The sequence below is a fragment of the Alligator mississippiensis genome, chromosome 3 (genome assembly GCF_030867095.1).
Source record: "Alligator mississippiensis isolate rAllMis1 chromosome 3, rAllMis1, whole genome shotgun sequence".
Taxonomy (NCBI): domain Eukaryota; kingdom Metazoa; phylum Chordata; order Crocodylia; family Alligatoridae; genus Alligator; species Alligator mississippiensis.
Window position 1 is genome coordinate 148276821 of NC_081826.1, and position 22573 is coordinate 148299393.

The 22573-nt window shown below is 46.3% G+C and overlaps 2 protein-coding genes across 6 annotated transcripts in view; one reads left to right on the forward strand and one right to left on the reverse strand.

Moving 5' to 3' along the window:
- FBXO10 (F-box protein 10) overlaps nt 1-9852 on the forward strand; it is a 74022-nt gene extending 64170 nt beyond the window's left edge. For all 3 annotated transcript variants that reach the window (XM_059724510.1, XM_019490740.2, XM_006272076.4), the window contains 3 exons: nt 2534-2844; nt 5794-5975; nt 7996-9852. In XM_059724510.1, coding sequence (XP_059580493.1) covers nt 2534-2844; nt 5794-5975; nt 7996-8173 — 671 coding nt within the window. In that variant the 3' untranslated portion in view covers nt 8174-9852. The remainder of the gene's footprint in view (nt 1-2533; nt 2845-5793; nt 5976-7995) is intronic.
- A 5203-nt stretch (nt 9853-15055) lies between these two features.
- The window catches only part of POLR1E (RNA polymerase I subunit E), a 31146-nt gene continuing 23628 nt past the window's right edge, over nt 15056-22573 (reverse strand). For all 3 annotated transcript variants that reach the window (XM_019490746.2, XM_006272083.4, XM_059724511.1), the window contains 3 exons: nt 21903-21984; nt 20024-20155; nt 15056-17709 (listed from right to left, as the gene is read on the reverse strand). In XM_019490746.2, coding sequence (XP_019346291.2) covers nt 17550-17709; nt 20024-20155; nt 21903-21984 — 374 coding nt within the window. In that variant the 3' untranslated portion in view covers nt 15056-17549. The remainder of the gene's footprint in view (nt 17710-20023; nt 20156-21902; nt 21985-22573) is intronic.

Below are 22573 nucleotides of genomic sequence, written 5' to 3' on the forward strand. Positions count from 1 at the left end.
CACCTAGGGAGGAAAAATGTCCAGCACACCTACAGCCTAGGGAATGACCTGCTGGGAGGCACAGAGGTGGAAAGGGATCTTGGAGTCCTAGTGGACTCCAAGATGAACATGAGCCGGCAGTGTGACGAAGCCATCAGAAAAGTCAATGGCACTTTATCGTGCATCAGCAGATGCATGACGAATAGGTCCAAGGAGGTGATACTTCCCCTCTATCGGGCGCTGGTCAGACCGCAGTTGGAGTACTGCGTGCAATTCTGGGCGCCACACTTCAAGAAGGATGCGGATAACCTGGAGAGGGCCCAGAGAAGGGCAACTCGTATGGTCAAGGGCCTGCAGACCAAGCCCTATGAGGAGAGACTAGAGAAATTGGATCTTTTCAGCCTCCGCAAGAGAAGGTTGAGAGGCGACCTTGTGGCTGCCTATAAGTTCATCACGGGGGCACAGAAGGGAATTGGTGAGTATTTATTCACCAAGGCGCCCCCGGGGGTTACAAGAAATAATGGCCACAAGTTAGCAGAGAGCAGATTTAGATTGGACATTAGGAAGAACTTCTTCACAGTTCGAGTGGCCAAGGTCTGGAACGGGCTCCCAAGGGAGGTGGTGCTCTCCCCTACCCTGGGGGTCTTCAAGAGGAGGTTAGATGAGTATCTAGCTGGGATCATCTAGACCCAGCACTCTTTCCTGCTTATGCAGGGGGTCGGACTCGATGATCTATTGAGGTCCCTTCCGACCCTAACATCTATGAATCCCCTGAAAGGGTGGAGTGTGGGAAAGGAGGGGGTGGCTGGCACACCTTTTGCTCTGGCTCCAGATGTCAGCTGAATAACTTACAAAGGGCATTATAAGTGGGTAAAAGCACTACCTTGCAGCTCCTCTGTGTTGCAGTGTAGTTGGGGTGGCCAGTGGGTTTGCCAGACTTTGAGGAGCACAAAAAAGACAAACCTGATCACCTTTTAGACTGAGTCTAGAGGGCATCATTGTGTCTGTTCAAACCCAGAACTTAAGATCAGGCTGCTCCTCCATAGCACATAGGATGAAGACTTTATTGGGAGTTACAAGCCTACCCTGAGGGGAGAACAGATCCAAGGGCACAAAGCAATGAAAAGGGAAGAGAAGGAAAAGGCCATACAGTTCCTTATGAACCTTAACCCCTGAGTTTAATACATTTCTAGTTGCCAGTGAGAATGCCCAGAAGAAGGACTTCAAGTCCCAAGCCCTACTCTTCCCTTCTGTGACTCTTGCTTCCTTCACAGCAAGGAGGGAAAATTCAAAGGTTATAACTGTAAGAGCATTAACATGTCACCAGTGTCGGTGTGTTTTATTCCCCTGCTGCAGCCTTATCTTTCACACACGTAATGCCTCCCATCTCAGAAGATCAGACAGCAGATGCTTCTTGGGCTAAATCTGGCTTGGTATTACACTAGGACAGGGGTGCTCAACACGTGGTCCACAGGCCAGATCCAGCTTGTGGTGCCATGTCATCCACAGGGCTCCCCACAGGTCTAGAAATTTGGTGGCGAGGCAGCAGTGGCATCACTCCCCTGCTGCCAGATTTCTGGCTCCATGGAGAGCTTCAGGCCCTGAATGCTGAATAGGGTGCCCTCTCCCAATGCACAGGGTTGAGTGGGGGCAGTGCTGGGCCCCAGCACCCAATCCCTGTGTGGGGGACCTGGAGGGGATGGTTCTGGGCCCTCAAGATCAAATTCTGGGGTGCATGGGGTGGAGAGGGGGTGATGCTGATCCTTCAGAATCAGTCCTGGTACATAGGGCAGGGAGGGGGCAGTGCCAGGCTCCAAATTCTGATCTGGCCCAGCCTGACCACTCATGTGGCCTGTGGGGCCAAAATGTTGAGCACCCATGCACTAGGGCAGTGGCACTGGTGTTATTAGCATTGCAGCAGTATAGATAGAGCAGAATTCGATCCTTCTTTCTTCCGTCTGTGGGGTGAGTTGCCAGGTGGCTGCACCAGCTTATAGTGGCACTGCCCAACAGTTTTCTGTGCCAAGAAGCATCATGGCCAAGTGAATAGAGCACTAGTGTGGGATGTGTGAGAGCTGGGTTCTGTTCCCAGCTCTGCTACTGTCATGTTGGATGAGTTGGGGCATGTCACTTCACTTCTGTGTGCCTCCATCTGCAACAGGGGAATAATGAACCTGAGTTCTACAATCTACACATCAAAGTGAGAGCTGAGTAGGGAGGAGTGAGAAAATACTGTGTGTGGTCAAAGGCTCCCGGGTACACTTTCCACCATAATGAAGCTCCTACAGTGGTCACAGGATCCTGAAAAGTGCCACCTACTGACCCAGCCCTGCATATGCAAAGACTGACCTGGCCCAGGCTTCCTAGGCCTGTGAGGTATGGGTAGGGTAGAGCTACCGGCTCTGTTGGGGCGTATTAGGGCAACTGTGAAGCCCTTCCTTGCTCATTCAGGATGTCCTGAGATGAAGGTAGCATTGCTTGGTTGAAGCCCAGATTTGGCTGCCAGGCAAATCTTTCTGAAAGCTATGGACTTGGTTTGTACCTTTTCTTGCAGCTGCTGGGCTGTACATCAAGAGCAGTGAAGCACTGAACATCATTGCCAATGCCATCCATGCCAACCAGGACAGTGGGGTCACGGTCTTTCAGAGCACCCAGCTCACTCGAATAGCGAACAACAGCATCTCCTGCAACAGCCTCGGGGGCATCCTTGTGGAAACAGAGTGCAGGGTGGAGCTCCGTGGTAATGGGATATATGACAACAGCAGCCATGGCATCGCCTGCAAGGGGGACGGGGCCATTGTTGAGAATGATATCATAGGCAATCTTGGGTGTGGCCTCAAGTTGTTACAGACAGCGAACATGAAGGTATGTGTTCAAACCAATGTGGGGGATGGGCTGCTCATATCACAGGGCATGTGTACACGTGGCAAATGTCTGCTCTGATTCATGCGTTGGAGCAGACTCTGTTAATCACTTAAGTGCATTAATTAGCATGCTCCAGCAGCCTCCGTGTTATATGTATTTGTCATCCTTGTGCTTCAAAATGGCATCAGGGCACTTTAACTAAAGCTTGTGGAATGAGCTTTAGTTAAAGCATCCTCACCACCGTTTTGAATACACATGAAGCTGAGGGCGCTGTAATTAGAGTGGCTCTTGGAGCCGCTGTAATGAAAGCCCTCCCTCCTCACCTCCACCCCAGAGCACATGTAAACACACCCACAGATGCCAACTGAAATCATGCCAGAATAGGGAAAACAGCAAGTGTCCCTCTCACAGGAATGGCCTGAAGTTGGCAGGTTCTTCTGATGTCCCTTGTGACATCACTGAGATAATCCAAGAGAAACTACAGCATTACACATTTCCCATCCCTTTGGTTGTGATTTATCAAACCTACAGCTGGCATTGCTCATGCCCGGTATACATACCAGTTAAGAGACATGCACCTAGGAGATTATTTCCTGAATCTCTGGGCTGCCATATGGTTGTAATAGTATCACAGATCCCAAACTGCCTGAGAAATAGGGTGGCCATCATAGAGGACAGTCCGGTTGTCCTCTGTCCTTTATTGGTACGAAACCTGACGCTATTGGTTTCATACCAATAGAAGACAGAGTAGCAGAAAACCGGAGTGTCCTGTATGATGGTCACCCTACTCAGAAAGGAAGTCAGGCCTGTTATTCTCAGGTGGGAACTGAGGCACAGAACAAGAATGTGGCTCACCAGAGCTCACTTAGCAGACCAGTGGTGAAACTAAGTCTCCTGAGTCCCAGGTCAGTGCTCTGTCTACTAGGCCACACTTAGTAATTAGTAACTCATTTGTCATTCCAATACTGACTTTTATATTAATGCAAAAAAATTGCTGGCTTTTCCCCCTAGGAGCTAGTACTGTGATAATTCCTAAGATGTGACATGCAGTTATTTCTTCAGTAAGAAGCCCTTTTTCCATGAAAGAGCAGTTCCAGTCAATAGTGACTGAGGTAGGCAGCACTTTGCTTATCTTTGGCAAAGACCAGCTTCCTTCTCACCTTCCTGCTTTCATTAGCTAGTGCAGGGGTCGGCAATGTTTTTAAAAATACCCGCAGCCTCACCTTGCAAGATGTTGGTGCACCAGGGGTGGACAGCAGGGGAGCTAAGAGGGACCTGATCCCTGTGGCAGCGCTGCCCCAGCCCCTTCCCCACCATCCAACCTGAGGCCATGCTCTGGCACCTGTGCCAGGGGTTGCCTACCCCTGAGCTAGTGTTTCCACTGCTTTTAGTGTGTCTAGCCCAGGGAGCCACCAGCCCTACCAGAAGCCAAATGCAGCCCAAGGAGCTCTAATATATTGTCAGCATTTATCTTTGCCTTCACTACATTTGTATGCCTGAAGGCAGCTGCAGAGCTTAACATACATTGTTCTGTGTCAGCCTGGACAACCAGGCTATGTGGACCACAGTGTAGCATTGCATGATGAGACTTCCAGCCACTGCAGCCTGCATCATTGTATTAAAGCAGAAGGACCAGCATTTGCTTTGACATTTTTTTGCAAATTAGATGCAAAGGCCCTGCCAGCTCCTGGACAGTTGCCAATGTTACCTTGAGGATCAAAGTAATCTTCACTCTCATTATTGATGGGATATAGCCATCATGCACTTCACAAGGCCCCAGAAATAAGGATGCAGCAAGCCCCATAGCTAGGCTATTGAGGTGGTTACTGTCTTGGTTCTATCCATGAGCAAAAAAACCCTTTTGAAAAACATAATTATCAGGAAAACAGTTAAATAAGTTAAATAAGACTTATGGAAACGCCAGTGCCAGGACGCCCCAGCCCCCTGCTCGCCCTGAAGGAGCTGATGATAATTCAGACAGCAGAGGTCCAGTGGGAGACACTTATGGAAACCCCAGTCCTACTTGCTGCTGCTGTTTCTCATTCATGCACTGGCTGGGATCCTTTACCCATCCAAGAGGAGCCTGAGAACAAGTAAACAGTTTATCTAGCCATGGGCAAGAAGAGTGACAGCAATGGGAGCTACTGCTCACAGACTCAAGCTGAGAACTGAGACTGATTTCTGAAGCAGGCAAGGGGTGCTAGAGCACAGACAGGCTTGGGTCTGTTGAGAGTGGAGATGTTTAAACTTACCTTCAAACTGCTTTAATAAACAAGAAGCAACAGTGGGTGTGTGGAAGGAATGACTGCCTTGTGTAGTGCTGAACTGTTTAGCTCAGGCCCAAGTCTATGCTAGAGCTTTCTGCTGGCATAGCAATGTCAAGGTATTACAACTCCAAGCTGATGCAACTAGGCCAGGAAACCCCCTGGTGCAGAAGCAGTTACATCAGCCAAAAAGGGCTCCTACTGGCTTTGGCTCCAGTTGTTTGGGGAGGTGGCTTAACTATACAGGCAGAAAAACTCCCACTGCCATACTCCCATGTCTCCAACAGGGGACACTACTGTCCCAGTTGCACTGCACCTGCACAGCTACAGCACCAGGCTCCATAATGTAGACAAGACCAAAAGATTTAAAATAGTGCAGCTTTGCTTAGCTGGACTGGTTCTGTTGGGGCCATTGACCTGCAGTTCATCCACTCATCTAAGCCCCTTTGTCATTTTTGCCCTATCCAGGAAGATCTTGTGTTTAGGCTTAGTGTCAAGTACATGCTTCAGTGCTTTGCTGAATCAAAGCTGCAGATGCTAAACAATCATGAGGATTTTATTTTACGTTGACAATAGGCCAGAGACAATGTGCCAGAGACAACTGCAGCAGTTAGCTCATTCAAATATGCCCCAGGCCACACAGTCCACCATCCTTGTTCTCTCATTGGGATTTTCTTTTCCCCAGGTAACCAAGAACAGGATCCAGGCATTGCAGGATTATGGGATCTTGATACTCGATCAAACCAAGGGTCTGGTGCAGGATAACCTGATTTACCAAGGAAAGTCCAAAAAAAACATTTTGCAGCAGGTGTCAAATGCCGAAGATTGCATTGTCCAGAACAACAAGCTTCTCACCTTCAAGAGAAAGTAAGCCACTGACATAGTGGTTAGAATGAGCCTACAGCCCAAAGCAACCCCTCCCTGTTCTGAGGACCCCCAGAAAACCATAAGCCTGTTTCATTTCCCTGTGTCTTATCTTGTTGAGGCAGCTATTTGCAGACATGAAACATCTCAGAGATTGTAAAATCAACTTGCAGCACTAATTGGAGCGAGGAACCTTTGCAAAGAAGTCTGGGTAATGGAAAGAGAGGCAAATCTAATTGGTTCTCTTGCCTGGGAAGCCATCCTCTCCATTGGGGATAGGACAGTTAAATGAGAGGCCTGGCATTCTTGTTCCCATGCTAGGACACCAGGTACTCTTCCACTGGCTCTTCCCGAGAGATATCTGATCATATGGAGGGCTAGCACATTCCCAGACATAGGTACTACTTTGTTTTCTGTGGTCTGTGAGTGAGATCTGCAGAGGGGGAGATGCACATTTCAGAGCAAGGGTGTCAGAGAGCGATCAAGAAACAGGGGGTGGAACTGTTGGTTCCCTGTGGGTGCCATGTTGTGAGCAGGGAGTTCCTTAAATGCTAGGAACAAGTTTCTCCATTGCCAATCCCAGGAGCTGTATCACTTTTGTTACCTTGAATGAGCAAAAGTCTCTGGTCACATGAGCAAAAGTATGTGCATTTCTCACCCTGGCAGTTTCCAGGGGTCTCTCTTGAGTATCTGTCTATGCCAGCAGTAGCACTACCATGGGATTGCTAGATCAGCTTGACATGCAGGGAATTGTGAGAAAAATCTTGTGTCTGAGAAACCCCAGGACATACTGCCACGGTGGGAAGTGGCTGAGAAACTGATGTTAGATGGCTCTCATTCTGATACTTGGGCGAGTTGTTAGGGAGATGTCCACCATCTCTCCCAACTATACAGTTGATCCAATGAAAGGATAACACCAAAAAAAATTGCTTCTCCCATATTTCCTAGACCATCACGGTCGTAACACCACTACAGTTCACTTGGAAAGGCTGAGGCTTTTGACAGAGTCCTCCAAAAGGGCTCTGGAGTTCCAGATTGCTCTCCTGACCATGATCTGAAACAGGCCAGTTCATGATGGTATCATCTAACCTTTGGAGAGAGATTACAGGCTGAGGTATCTGATGGTATGTCTCTGATGGGCTACAGCACAAAGCCCTAAGAGAGATCAAGTACTACAGGTATTTCACTCAGAGCTGCGACTTGTCAGACCACTGAGCCTGTGTGAATTAGAGTCCTCAGAGGCTGGGTCTGTTGCTTTCCATTGTTTCAAGGCAAAAGAAAGCAAATATTTGGTGGAAGGTGGAAATTTGATGGGATTGGGACTGTTCCAGTATTTGTTCATTATGATCTCCTGAGGCCAAATCTACACCGCAAGGTTTCGTTGGCAGAGCTCCTTTTGCAAGTATATGTAGTGGATCCCCCTGAGAGCTTTTGGCCAGTACAGCTATATTGGGAAGTCCTTTGTAGTGTAAATAGGATCTCAGTCAACAGCTACTATTGAACCCTCAGCAGCTTTTATTTCATCCCAGTACAGACCTGTTCTTCCATGTAACAAGTTTAGCCTGGGTTACTGTAGATTGATTCCCTGCCACAGCTTACCTTCCCCTATGCCATCCCATCCCTGATGCTGGTGTGCACTGGTAAGAGCTGTCCAAAAATAGCAAACAAAATTTCAAAAACAGTTTTGAATTCACATCCCTTAACTTCCCTTTTTGTCAAAGTTTGAAACACCATGGAAATCTCAACATTCCTTGCATTTTTGTCTTGCTGCTTAAATGGAATGAAGTATAGATGGTGAAATTTGCATACACCTGATCAAGTACTTTTCTAAGTTTGTGCTTTAGTTGAAATGAACATTTTTGACAATTTTTCTCTAGAAATAGTCAAATTCATAAGAGAACTGTGTCCCAGGGGGGATGGGGTGGTAAATGGAGGTCTGCCACTGGCTGAACACAGAACTCTATATTTCCTGGCTGCATCCCAGGTAATGAACACTTGTGGGATGTTTTTCTGTCCCCCCCAGGTCTGACATTGCATGGACCCTGGAGAACCCTCCAGCACGACCTCACATTGAAGTAACAGCCCGAGGAGTCTCAACAGCAACAAACAGCCAACGCGTTACAACCATGACAACTAGGTTTGCGGCAAGGGTGGACGGGGGGTGCCACAACAACGGGAGCATCTTCTGTACTATTCTTTGATTCCCACAAAGGTTTTCTCAAGTGTCTTTTTAGAGACCAGGCCAGGAAGCTTATCCTGTGGGAGGAGGAAGAGGATTTTGCTCTGTGCTCTTCATTTTAACCTCCTTGTTTTTATCACTCAACAATTTGGCTGCTGATGGAGCTTATAGTGCATTCTTATCAGGAACAGCAGGGAGACCTTGCCATCAGCTCTTCTTTTCTATTTGACCCATGAGATCACTCCTGTGGCAATTGCCAGCAGATCAGTTGCCCTGGATAAAGCTCAGTAATGCCAATGTGTGGCTGTTTGATGGGTCTGGCCTACTGTCTCCTCAGTAGCCTCATGATGAAGCTTGGAGTAAACTGTTTTTTTCCCCCAAAGAACCGGAACTGTTCCCCAGCACAGAAAGAAAGACTTGATCATGAGGACAAGAGTGAAAGCTGTTTGCTGCTTCTCAAAGTCTCGAATTGATTTGAAGCCCTTGGCAATGCAGGACAGGAACCCAACAACAAAAATGTAGGCAGGATTTTGATTTATTTGTATTTTCTGAATTTAAAAAATACATATTTGAGAACCTCATACTGCAGACCTGCTTTGTCAACAGCCACCTGTATTTGTGACAAGAGTGCAGGGTTTTAGAAACTAAAATTGTGTCCTGTGTAATCTGGTTTATCTACAGGGAATAACTGCTTATAACAGTTCTGAATTGTAGCATAAGATTTGTTCTTGGCCTTTCTGATGGACCTATGTCTAGATGTTAGCTGAGTCCTAACACTGGAGATGAGTTAGGACCAGATCTGCACTGATGCTAACATGGTAGTGAACGAAGAGGAGCAATCAGAATAAAATTAGGCTCTTTTAATCACTAGGAGTCATCCACGATAGGGAATTGTTCACGGTAGTCAGGAAAGTGATTCCATGACTAGTTCCCCTTCAGCCAATATTGCTACCAGCTAGTACAGATGCAACGTTGTCCACCCTGTTTTCTAGAATTTATTGAGATTTCTCAAGCCAATGTATCAATGTCCGGACACAGATGGATCCCAAAGTGCTTTTGCAAGGATGAAATGAGGACACATGGTTCAGCTGGTAGATCATAGTGACTAGAGAAAGGGAAACTGAGAAATAAACCATGTCTAGTGCTGTATCATCAGAGTGAAAAACCCTTTGCCCTGAGCCTGGGTTCAGATGGAGATTGTCTGTATAAAATCCAGGTGCGACATCTGTGCTTGGAAGTCGGTCACCTTCTGTGTGAAGGCTTTGTAGCGTGCCTCCCTAATACTGTTACAATTTAGGAAGGGTAGTGGGGTAGTATGAAACTGTTGCTGCCTGCTGCAGTATGTCAGAGTCGCAGTTTGCTCTTTCATACTTTTTACCTTGCGCCAGATCCTCAGCTGATGTGACCTGGGATCAACCCATTGGCTTCAGTGGATTTACACCAGCTGAGGGACTGGGCCCTTCTCTTCAGGGGAGTTCCTTCTGGCTGTTTCTTACCCATCTCGCTTTCTATCATTCACACCACATGCCAGACCTTTGGCAGCTACCAAATGATGTTTCTCCATTGACCCCTATGGACATTGTAATCAGCTGAGGATCTGACCCTGGGTTATTTTTTAAAGAAAAACCATTGATTTGTGTAAGAACTTTTGTAATAAAAAATGTATATGACAAAAATAAACACTATATTTTAGAAGTTGCAGTTTATTCCTCCTTAGTTCCTTTCCAAAAGCCATGCAGGCAGACAAATTTGCACGTTGCTGATGACATTTTCCATGGATTACAGAAGTGTCTGCATTCTCAAAACTTGGTTCCCAGGCTGAAACACTATCAAGGGGCCTGTTTTAAGGAGAGTGGTGGTGTCCATCCAGGTTTCTACCCAAAACCAGCTTCCCAAAATCATTAGGTCCTTCCAGAAATACAGCCCATGCTACTGATGCCAGCAGGTCTCAGAAAATGTGGGCATGTAGTAAAATAGGAGTGCATCTGCCTCTAAAAAACACATAGACTTACTTTAATTTTATTTTTCAAGAAAAGATTACATAAAAAAGCTAACACTACATTTCCAAAACCATGTATGAAGTGCAGCACTGGTGACTACCCTTAGGAAAACTTCACTAGCTATTCTACCTAAATTGAATATCCCAGGATGCAGTGAGCCCTCCTGAGTCAGGGCAAGGATCCTGGGATACAGTGGGGCTGGGGACAGTGCTTCTGCCCCGCTGCTTCTGCTGGGCAGAGCCAGGGCCACAGCCCTGGTGCACCCAGCAGTTGTGATGCCTCCCATACTGACTCACTGCTACAAATGCCTGGGCTGGACTCAGGCTGTGGTGCCTGCAGCCTGGTGGCAGGCTGGTGCTCACCCCTCCCACTGACCTGCAGTTGAACCTCCACCCAGCCCTCCACTCCTCTGCAGCGTATCCCCTGTCAGGACCCAGACACACACCACAGTGGAGCCAGGTGGCTGGAGCAGGGCAGAGCTCAGCAGCTACAGCGCAGCAGGTGGAGACCAGTTCTCACTGACCCTGCGCTCTGCCACGCTCTGCAGGGTCTGGCCCCTAGTTTCCCCCACCTGGCTCACCCAGCAGTGGTAGCAGTTGGCAGACACCTGCAGCCCTGAAGCCCCCCATAGCAGCTGTATGGCTCTGGGCACAGAGCGCTGGGTTCAGCACTGCCCATCCAGGCTGGGGCTGCAGAGAGCAGGTGAGGCTGCACTTGGTCACAGCCACTACCTAAGCCCAGCAGGGGTGGTGTCGTGGAAACACACACAGAGTACTTTTGGGTCAGGTCAGCAGAAGCTTTTATTCAAAAGGAACTACAGCTGTAGGGGGAGTTCCAAAGTGACATGGATTTCCCAAGCACTTGGAAGGGGTCCCCCCCCAAGAGCAAAATCAGGAGGCTTATATACTTTTTAACAGTCGCTTACAACTCACGTGATCATATAGTGAAATTAGCATGAAAAGCGGCTATAATATTACTTCATTATTTCTTTGCTGTAATCAGGATGGGAATTATGGGGGAGGTGAGGTTAGTTCACAAACCTCCTTCTTGCACCTGGAAATCTACTTTGTACATACTTTTTTTTGCTACCTTCAAGGCCGCGGTGAGCGAAGCAGTTGCAGAAGAGTTACAAAGAACAAACACTTGCCCTTATCTGTTCTACTGTACAGAGCCAGCAATTCTACACAAAGCGGTTATGTCATCTTATAACTAAAATAATCAAAGTTTAAGGCATATATTTTTTCTGATTCCACAGTGGGAAGTCCCATCCCTGCATGCCTCATCCGCCACCCCCCTGAAAGATTCCTGGACCACTGGGCCAGACCCTGCACAACCTGGTGGAGCATGGGGTCAGTGGGAACCAGCTTGGGCTGCTGCACTGCAGCCATCAAGCTCTGCCTTGCTCCAGCCACCCAGCCCTACCATAGCATTTGTCTAGGTCCTGGGGCCCTGATCTTTTTTTTTTTTCCCCCCTCCAGAACTCATCCCCGCTCCCCCCGGCACTGCCACCACCTGAGCTCTGAGGAGGGGCAGTGTGTGTGTGTGGAGAGGGGAGACCCTCCAAAAGAAAAAAGGATCGGGCCCCTCAGAACTCAAGCAGTGAGCCGGTCCTGTTTCTAGCTCCTAGTTCTGACCCTGCTCACCAAGCCTGTAGTGACAAGTCATAGCTGTGTGAGTGAAGGACAGCCAGAGATAGTTTTTTTGTCTTAAGGTATGACTGCTCCACTAAGCAGAACAACACTAAGCCGATTAATACTTGTTCAGCTTACAGAATAAGGTGTAACAAGGCCTAGTTCCAATGCTTCATCTGCACTTAAGGCTAAACTCATAATACCACCACCAGACCATAAAACCAGGGCTTGTCATCAGATGTTGCATGCTCTAGGGACTAGAATTTAAAAGGCGTGTGCCCCAAAACAGAAACCGTCAAAGACAGCAGGCTTCCTAACTGACACTCTTGCATTCTGAAGACCAATGATTCTTAATCAGGGTGCCATGAGATCCTTTTAAGGGTGCCACAGGGTGCTGTGCAGTATTAGCACTGTTAGATGTGCAAACACATAGACACAATTTGTAAGATTAAACCCAGAGCTTTCAAATAGGAATCCAGTGTCAAAAAACATTCTGATTGGTTGTGGTCTCTCATCTGTTGAAGTGAATTCGGATTCATGAAAGCTTGTGCTCCCTCCTGCCCCCTTCTCTATTAGTTTATAAAGGTGCATATCTACCCTGCCTTTTTGAGTTTTTTGCAATAGAATTTCACTGGTTTTTTTGTATTAAAAATGAGTGAAAGCTAAGACCTGACATTTTCCCAGGTTGTCCTGACTCCAAAAAGATTGAGAACCACAACCATAGACAGCCCCTTTCACATGTGAAACAGACGCAAATTTCATAGATTTCATAAATTTCATGGAATTGTCAGACTGACCTAGGGAACAGCAGCCGTTAATCGCTGTGCCCAGCAGGTCACGAGCTTAACTGAATCAGCACAAAGAACTGAAGCATTTAATGCAAATAATTCTATAATAAATGTGTTTATAATTAAAAAGGATTATTTTCTATAATCAATTTGCTTAGAGGATTGTACGCAAGAAGCATTCTGGCTCTTAGAAGCCTTCCTTTATAAATCTAGCTATACATTTCCTCTGGCAACATTTGCAAAATGCGTTTCTTCCCCAATCTCCAAGAACAGCTCATTTGCTTTGCCTGAGGAGTGGGCACGGTAGGTTGTAATTTGTTTACAATGTCCATTCTCTAAATATCCAGGAAAAAATGTGCATTTAGAAGGGAGATGTCAGGTAGTGGTATAATATGATTCTTCTGCAGACGCAGCTGACCTCAGTATTGTAACAGCAACTTTATCTTTGCCTGAGCTGAAACAGAATCTGTCATGGGCAGGATACGGCAGCAGACATTTGTGAGACAAGATAATTGTATCCATGACAAAGCTCCATCCCACTCATGGAAATGGAGACATAGTCCCAGACAAACCTGTAGCAGCAGGAGGTAAAAGCCTGTTCACGATGCTCCCAATGTACAGGCTGGTGTTGTAGGCTAAAGCACAGGCAGATTTGTTCTGTTCACAGGCATCATGTCACCCTTGCAAACCACATGGCTCTGATATCTCTGCACAGAGGGAAGGGTCAAGGTTGCTTTCAGACTACTCTGCATGCATCTAGCCTGGGCTGGGTCTAGAGGTATAAATGGGCAGCTATGCATGCCGTGTGGCAGTGGGGCATGGGACTGCCATTGTCACTGGGTAGCTGGTGATGGTGACAGCCAAGTCAGTGACTGCTCTTTCCTCCCCCACCACAAGTCAGAGCCTGGGGCTAGTGCCCTGGTTGACTTCCTCCCTTAGTTACCTCTTGCTTCAGGTGTAATTCAGAGTGGTCTCAGTGCTGTTATCATGCTGTTTCTATGGTCCCCAAAGCAGGAGAGACTAGCAGGCCATGCTGGCCTTCCCCTTCCCTGTGGGGAGTTGCTTAGCAGTCAGGTTCTGGCCAGGCTCTCAAAGGAAGCATACTGCAGCCTGGTTTCCCTGCAGGGCCCAAGCTGGTGGGCTGCCTCAGAGCATACCTCGCCCACATGCATACATGTATTTGAATTCCTACACAGCCAGACTGCGCCTGGCAGAACGACAAGTTCCCAAGGTCCCTGAAGTTTGGCACTTGCCTGAGCAGCTCAGTGCCTGCCTCCTACCCAGGCCAATGTGAGGGGGTTGCAAATCAGGCACTGCTCTGCCTGCATCCTTAGAGCAGGTCCAACATGTGCCAACAGGGCTGGGCTCTACACAAAATGGAGTTGTGGCCACTTTCAGAAGGCAGCTGGAAGAGGAAGTGGTGATGCTCACCTCTGATGCTCCAGCCAAGGGGTTAGAGCACACATTCAGGACACGGGAGGCCTCCATTTCCCTCTTCAAGGGGTTCAAGCCACGTCTTTCACCTCCCAAGACTATCAGCCTTGGGCATCCTCTGTCCTTCCTGTTGAAGGCAAGTCACTGCACAGAAAGGAATGCAGGGTCTGTGGGAGCAGAAGGGCAAAGCACAAGAGAAAGCCGGACTAGTGGCCTAGTGGTTAGGACATTCCCCAGGGACAGAGAGGTCCTGGTGTCTGGTATTTATGGTAAGGACCATTTCTGTATTTTACCCTCCAGTCACTGCTGATCATCTTAGGAGTGCCTAGAGGCCTTGGCCAGGCTAGAACCTTTTTAACTGCAGGGCTGATGATATTTCATAGATTTCATAGACATTAGGGCTGGAAGGGACCTCCGAAGATCATCGGGTCCAGCCCCCTGCCCCAGGGGCAGCAAGTCAGCTAGGGTCAAAGGATCCCAGCAAGATAGGCGTCCAAATGTCTCTTAAAAGAGTCTAAAGTAGGTGCTTGCACCACCTCCGGTGGCAGTCTATTCCAGGTCTTGGGGGCTCAGATAGTAAAGAAGTTTTTCCTTATGTCCAGCCTGAAATGGTCTTGGAGGAGTTTGTGACTGTTTGACCTTGTCATCCCAGGGGCGCTCTGGTAAACAGGCATTCCCCCAGATCCTGATGTACACCCCTTATATACTTATAGACAGCCACTAAGTCAACCCTGAGCCTGTGCTTTTCCAGACTGAAGAGTCCCATGGATCTCAGCCTCTCATCATAAGGCCTGTTTTCCTGCCCTTAAAGAATGCAGTCTGCTCTTCCTTCAGGAAGCAACAGAAGTTTGTTTTTCATTTCATCCCTTGGTGGAAGCAGCCTTGGGCCCTTTCTCTGCATTTGTGGAAGGATTCATCTTATCCCAAGACTGCAGTACACGGAACTTCTATGAGAGCACTTTCACCATTCTGGGTATAAAAATTCCCCGAGTTGGATAAATTGACACGGTCCATGAGAAGCTGAAGCAAAATAACCAAACTGAATTCCAAATAACCCAAGTTGTTGTTTTTTTAATCCTTGCTTCCTCATTATCAGAACAAGCTCCAAGTAGAGTCATTAAAAGAGCTAATTAACCCTGTTGCCATCTTGAATCTAAAAGTCTTCTACATTTCCCCAATTAGGCTTTCCCCAGTAGCAGTTATGGACCTTCAATCAAAAACTTGGTATCGATCATCCTCAACCCATAATCTCTGTGGCATTAATTAGCCCAGAAACTTGGGTACGTTTTTTATCACTTTTAATGACTGGCTGTTCACAGAACTTGCAGAAGAGAGCAATAAAAGGCTACATCAGATCCCGGGAGATTTTGTACGTGGGCGTCAGGGGTCTGAGTCACTCTGAAGCAAACACATAACAGCAAATAAAAGAAATTTGCTCTGTCTGCCAAATGCTGTTCCTGCTTCTTTGGTTTTTCATTAGCTTTTATTTTTGGGCACAATCTGGAGCCTTTCCAGAGTCCCAGATCCCAAAAGCCTTGCTTAAGACAAAATTGTAAAATTTTCAAACAGATGCATCTTGTTACAGGGCAATGTTAAAGTGTCTGAGGCCCAAAGTCTTCTGAATCCAGCCCTGCACATAGTCCCAGCTGAACTCAATTGGTGTTGCTTCTGAAAATCAGGTTATTCAGAGGTACTGAAATATGGCCCTAAAAGCCTTTTTTGTAGATGCCCCAGTGCTCAATAAATAAGAAAACGGGCAGAAATTAACTTATTCCACAGTAGAAGTTTTGCTTTCTCTGCTGAAGGTTCAAAGGCATGTTTTCAATCCTTCTGCTTGCTTTGCATGTCATCAATTAAGCAAGTATCTGCTATGAGGAGAAAACATGCTTCACTCTTGCAGAGAAGAACAGATGACTCTGCAGTGGAGCGATTCAGCTGCTGTTTTCCAGGACCTTGAAACAAACCTGTGAACAAAGACCCTTGGGGTAGAGATTTGTGAGGTTTCATTCATCTTCACTCCAGTGAACCCTTTTCCCTTCCACAGATTCTAAAGGGAGAAGGGACCAATTGATCATTTTGTTGGACCACCTGCACAACTCGTCAGAGAACTCCTCCCAGTGATTCCTGCTGCAGGGGGAAATTATTTACACCAGATACTTACATGAGGTCAGGATAAAGGGGCTACTGGCTTATCCACTGTGAATTGGGGTTTCATGCAAGTTATGTCTTCATGCATTACATATCCATGACATAAGTTTAATACCCAGCCAAGGGCTGTTTACCATTTGAACTTCACTCCATCTTTCTAAACACTATTCCAGGCATTAACTCAGATATTTCCCATCTCTTCTGTAAAGATGGTGAGGAAGGGGTGGGTTGAACTAAAGTTACAAGAGCACATTTGTTTTGTGTGTGGAATAGGAGACTGGAGCACAGGACAGGCACACCTGGCACTGCTACCACAGATATCTGAAATATTTCACAAATGTGGTAATTAACTTGTGTGGACTTGCTCTCTGCTCACTTTCCATATCTGCCTCTGTGTCTCTGGCATGCACACACCAAAATTTCCTAGTGCAGCAGGAGACTGTACTTCCCCTGATGATGCTACATCAATCACTGATTTTGAACACCATCCTATAGAAATGACTTCAGCATACTATAAACCAATGCACCCTTCTAATTGACTGGGCAGACATGGCATCAATGGCAATTCTGAACAAAGAGACAAACATTTTTGCCCCTGTGCAATTCCTCTATTCTTTTTCCATCTGGTTCCCCTCTTTGAATACTATCCATTTGGTAATATTTGAAGGAGAAAAGCTGTCACATTTTTGTTTGGTGCTTTGGTGTAGAAGAATGACTTGGGTAGTATTCAATTAGGGTTAAAAAAGCACTAATCTTCAATAATTCAAAAGATGTCAGAAGCATCTCCATGTTAGCAACAATAACATTCAGACAAAAAACAAGTGATATGACAGACAAACTAAGGGTCTTGCCTATCCGGCCTTTGGCCTCTCTCCTACCAGTAAAGTCACTTTCCATTTAATATTTATCAAACCCTTTGTTTTCAGCCACAGCCATCATGAGCGAAAGAGCAGCAACTCTGATTAGAAGGTCTGTATTTGTATTTAGTAAGACAGTCCCAAGCTACATTTGCCCATAACCTTAGCATGGCCTAACTGGGTTACAGCTGATCATGGGATACTAGAAGTTCATGAGATAAAAGCAGCCCAGTTGGCTGAGGTGGTGGGGAGGAGGGGAAGTCCAAGTCAAACCATCCCATTTTCTCCTCACTCCTATCTGCCCCATATTCCTGCAAGTGTTTGTATAGGAATGAGGAATGAGTGTCTTGTTTCATTTTGCTTTTTAAAAAGACTGTTTAATGAGAATGTCAGTCCAGACCCATTATTAGAAATTGCCTTGTGTAGTTCAAATGGAGTAAGAGCCAGTGAACAGACAAGAGATCCTAATCTCAGAGCAGTAACAGGCCAGTAGAACGAGTCTCTCTCCTGCTGTGTCCTTTCAGTTGCACCCCACATTCTTTAGTCCATCTTCTTGCGTTTCCTCTGGCCCCCAGATGGTTTGAAGGAGGGTAAGGGCAGAGAGAGGGTGCCAAATTTGTGATCCTCATCAGCTCCAAGTCCAGAAAGTCCCTTTTTTTTGGAGATCTTCAGCCTCATGGCTTTAGCGATATCGAGCATTCTGAAAAAGGCAGAATCGCATTCATCAGCAAATACGAGAAGGTGCATGCACCATCCCTGGTGTCAGATTGCAGATCTGCAAGACAACAAACTGGCCTCTCCCTCCAAAGAGAAGGCATCAGTAGCCACAGGCAAGCAGCAATGTGGCCCTATGGCTGTTTTCTCTGAAGCAGTGATGGCTCTGCTGTGTGATGCGGGATCCATTTCTAGAAAAGGTCAGGGTGGCCACAGCTCAAGGATTTAGATGAAACACAGCAAGGGCATGCTCTGGGGGACACCAGGCTTGCTATGCCTCCCACCAGGCAACAGTTTTATCCTTTTCCTTTATTTAGGGTCTCTTTTACACAAATGGGATGACATTATACAATTCACACTAGTTTGGTATTGGAGGGACAGAGGGACCCCCACTGGTACTTCTAAAAGGAAAAATAGGAGCAAGAGCTGATCAGCCAGGAGAATACTTGGGGGCTGTTTGGTAAACATGTCAAGGGTTTGCTCAGAAAATTATACTGCTTATATAACAGTCAGAACAAGTGCTCCTTCATCCCACAGCTGAGGGGGCAAGTGCAAGCAAGTAACACAGCTGCCTTATTATCAGGAACTACAGAATCTTGCTAGCACATATTAGATCACATTTTGACTTCCCACTGGGCTGCCTGACTGACCCCAGTGCAAGCCAGGTGGCCCATGATCCAACACACAGCAGAGTCTGTGAGAAAATTAAAATAAAGCCATAAAAGGCAGCACTATCTTTCCAAAAGCCTACTGCTTCATCTTTAAAAACAGGGTCTAATTGACTTCAAACACTGCCATTAAGCCATTATCCCACATCAGTTCTAAAGAGCAAAATTATTGGAAAGTGCATGACAGTTCACTGCAGCAACATGTACAATTAAAGCATCAACTGTGAAGCTGGAGACAACAAACAGGTCAAATCCTTTACAATTTTCATTGGAATTTGGTTTGTGTGGTCAGAAATAATTTTATTACTTATTTATTATTATACAGTATTATATTAATTTCTTACAATTTTGTGACAAAGGCTAATTCATTTCTTGGGCAAGTGGTTCATTCTGAGGAATACAGATTTTGAGATGGATTTTTCATACCATCTTCACAGACCGTAGCAAAAAGGTCAGAATTAAGAGCCAGGCCAGAGTCATCGGAGTTGCTCCCTCCTACAAGAGGAACCATGGCTGACCTGGAGACCAATCTATTTCAACCCCAGTTGGTATTATTCAACTGTGCTCCATTCCGACAGGCAGGCTTCTCAGTCTGGAGATCAGGGCTGCCAAAGGGAGACCACCAGACTATTTGATTACAGTTATGATCATTTTTCAGTTTAATCATTGAAGACCTGATCCAGAGCCCACAGAGGTCAGTGGAAATACCCCTCTACATTTTATGATTTTGGATCAGGCTCTGACTGACACCTGTTGACAACAGCATGCTTTACAGTTAAACCAAAGCAAATGCAGCTTCAACATGGACATATTCATTGTCCCAGAAAAAAAAACTAAGCAAGAAAGCAACCTTTCCAATGATGAACATGGAGTCAATGTTTTTCACTATGGACATGGCTTTGCAAACCTTTACTCACGCGAGCTGTCCTTCCCTATCCCAGCTGACCAACTCTTGCCTCAAACACCTTATCCAGTTAACCCTCCCTCTTCACTCAGGAAAAAAGAGAGTCTTATCTGCACCAGGGATAGGCAAAAAGAATTCTGAATACTGAATACTGCTTGCTTGCTGTGGGGTGGCATGCTGACAACTACGTGTTTAAACAAAACCTTATTCTGGCCTCCATGGCGGAGACTGTTCTCTCTGCAAACACACACAGAACAGGACCACCCCCCTGCGCCCCCAGGGAGTCAGATTCTATCTTGCTTAGACAGTGAATGGAGTGAGAAGAATAGCATTGAATTACAGGATAAGGCACTTCCCTAATGGATACAGCACAGGACTGGGCTAAGCAGTGCCACTGGCCTGCTGGGTGATGCTATGGAAATCACTTCCCTGTGCCTCAGTTTCCCCATCTGAATTGAACAATGTCCCCCTTTTGCAAAATGCTTTGAGATGTACTGAAGAATAGTGCCATGTCAGAGCTAAAAATGACCTCACAGAACAGCTTGATCTTGAACAGGGAACTGCATCCCACCAGTGGCAGGCTTGCCTCTCACAGTAAGTTCTCATTACTGCATCAGTCAAACTCTCAGCTGAAGAACTGAAAACAGGGTCTCCTTCCATGCCGCCATCCCACTTGCCCCTCTTCAATGTTGCAGGTCTGCAGTCATTAACTGCACCAGTGCACTCACCTGGTCTCATGGAGTTTCATGTCCCTCTGTAAGAGTGTCAGGTCTATCTGGAACTTGTTAATGTGCAAGGCCAGAGCTACGACATATGCTGTGATTTTAGCCTTCATCGAAGCAGAGATTAAATTCTGGATCCTGAAGAATAAGAAGTCATAAAGGAGGAAAAATTTAACAAAGCCAAAGCATAAACCACTGGGGACTGTGTCTGCAAACAGAATGTACACAGAACTGGAATCAGACCCTGGGAAAATGCGGCCAGTTTTCTCTGCCACAACTTTGAAAGTGTTGTAAATACGCAAGGGTGTCTGGCCCTAAAAAGTTGTTCTGCAGGCCGGTTAAGTGGAAACCACATCTGTTCGTTCACAAGTCACTTTTACTAAAATTAAGAGTGAAGGTGAAATTACTGTATTTACTCACATAGCGCACACACCCTGCTCCCAAACAGCCCTCCAAAACTGGTGCGAGTGTTTTAAGTGGGGAAGTTGATTTTTCTTCACCGGAATAAAAGCATGCACGTGCTGTGCTCTAATGCTGCCAGGATGGTTACCTTTCATCTCTGGCCATAGCAAGCAGAACGGGTGGAGTCCTCCTATGTTAACCCGTGCACAGGTCTCTGTAGCTCTTAGCCAAGAACTATAGCTTGTGTCTGAAGCAGCAACTGAGCCAGCTGAGGGCCAGTGAATTGCTGCATGCATTCTGTAGCATCTTGGAGAAGCTTGGTATTTTTTTACAGGAACTTACATACAAAGCTGTTTACAGTAAAGAATTAACAGTCTTGCTACTGCTTTTGCAGGGGTCTAGAGCCTACCCTTGTTGCTGTCCAGCCACACCAAAAAGTTCCTGCTGCCTTAAATAGACTGTCTCCTGGGATGTCATACTTCCTTAATATCCTGTTTCCAGAAGGACTTACTTTATGTCACACAGTCAGCCATGGCTCTGGAAAAATCTTCTCTCTACATTCTGCCTTCCAAAAACAAGGTGTCTTGTATTTGTAGGCATCTGGTATGCGATACAGTGATTACTTTGCAGGTGTCAGGGACCTCCTGGAAGCCTTTCAGGATGCAAAAGACTAACTATTCCTAACAGAAATGTTTGGATTGAAATGGCTCTGTTTATTTGATATTTCCTTGCACAACAATGCAAAGGCTATGAAAGGACAACCATGCTGTTATGGACAAGACAAACAGTTCTCACATTCTCAACAGTTAAGAGAGTCTTTGTGCAGAACATGGGAAATGTTAAATTCAGGGCAGTATTCTGGCATCGCCTTCTGGCAACAGCTCAGTTGCTGAAAGGTTTAGCTGTGGCAAGCAGAAACAGAACCCAGAGCCCAGAGGGAGCCACGGCTCTGACACAGAAGAACTTTACTGCTCTGATAAAAACCATCTCTCTGTTCTAGCAGCAAGCTGGGAGAGACAGCCCCAGCTGGGAGATCTTGGAACCGCAACACAGAGTGGAGCGGTGGTGAAGAGGTGCACCTTGTTAATGTGAGCTTGATGATCTGAAACCAGCCTGTACAACTGAGGCCAGCACTGACCAGAAACCAGTTACTGGTGACATTTCTCTCAGATTTTCAAACAATTTTAATTTAAAGAAGCACTGATTTTGAAACACAAGTCCAGAGTCTCCTTTCACACCAGATTGACTCCTCTGACCTCGCTCAGGGAGCTGAGGAGAATAATTTTTATACAGATATAAGAATCACCTTTCTGCACTAAAATCCAAAGGCGTTACACAGAGAAGACACCAACAATTCAGATTCCTACAAAGGGCATATGGCTCAAAAGATGCTTTCCCTCTCATGTGTATAGTGGTAGTTTTTTCACTTGAACTTTGCTGTCTACCCCATAGAAATATATGTTAGAGAAAACCCATTCTCTACCTGCCACTGTTGTACGTTAGTGCAGTGAAATTTTTCATGAGTTTTTTGTTAATGATGCGTGGACAGTCAGGCCCCATCGGACCTAGAACAAAGAAAATTTTTTCAATGAAGTGATAAATACAAGCAGATTACGCATGCAATCATTTTAAGAATTAATTAAACAATACCATGCTGGTTTCATACACCTCTTAAGAATACATATATCAATATTTGGTCCAACTTGTTAGAGCATCTACAGTAAGACTCAAAAGCAGCTTAGGCACAGTACACCAATATCCTATGGGTAGGGATGTACCAAATTCACGGTAGAAGTGGGATGCACTGTGGCTCCTTTAATTTTGCAGATTCCCCTGCACACCCCTCCACCACTGATTGGTGGAGGGGCCATGCTTGCAGCTCGCTCCCAATTGGCAGGGAGGCAAAACTGCAGTTTTAAATATGGCGCCAGTTTTGTCTTCCGCTGCCGATTGGCTGAGGGGCCCCAGCAGCCCTAATGCTTGCTTCTGATTGGCGGACAGGCAAAAACCACACCATATTTAAAACTGTGGTTTTTGCTTCCTCACCTATCAGGAGGGAGTTGTGGGTCCCCTCTGCCAATCAACAGCAGGAGGGGAGGGGTACACATGGGAACATGAAAGATTAATGGAGCTGCTGTGCATCCCACTTCTGCT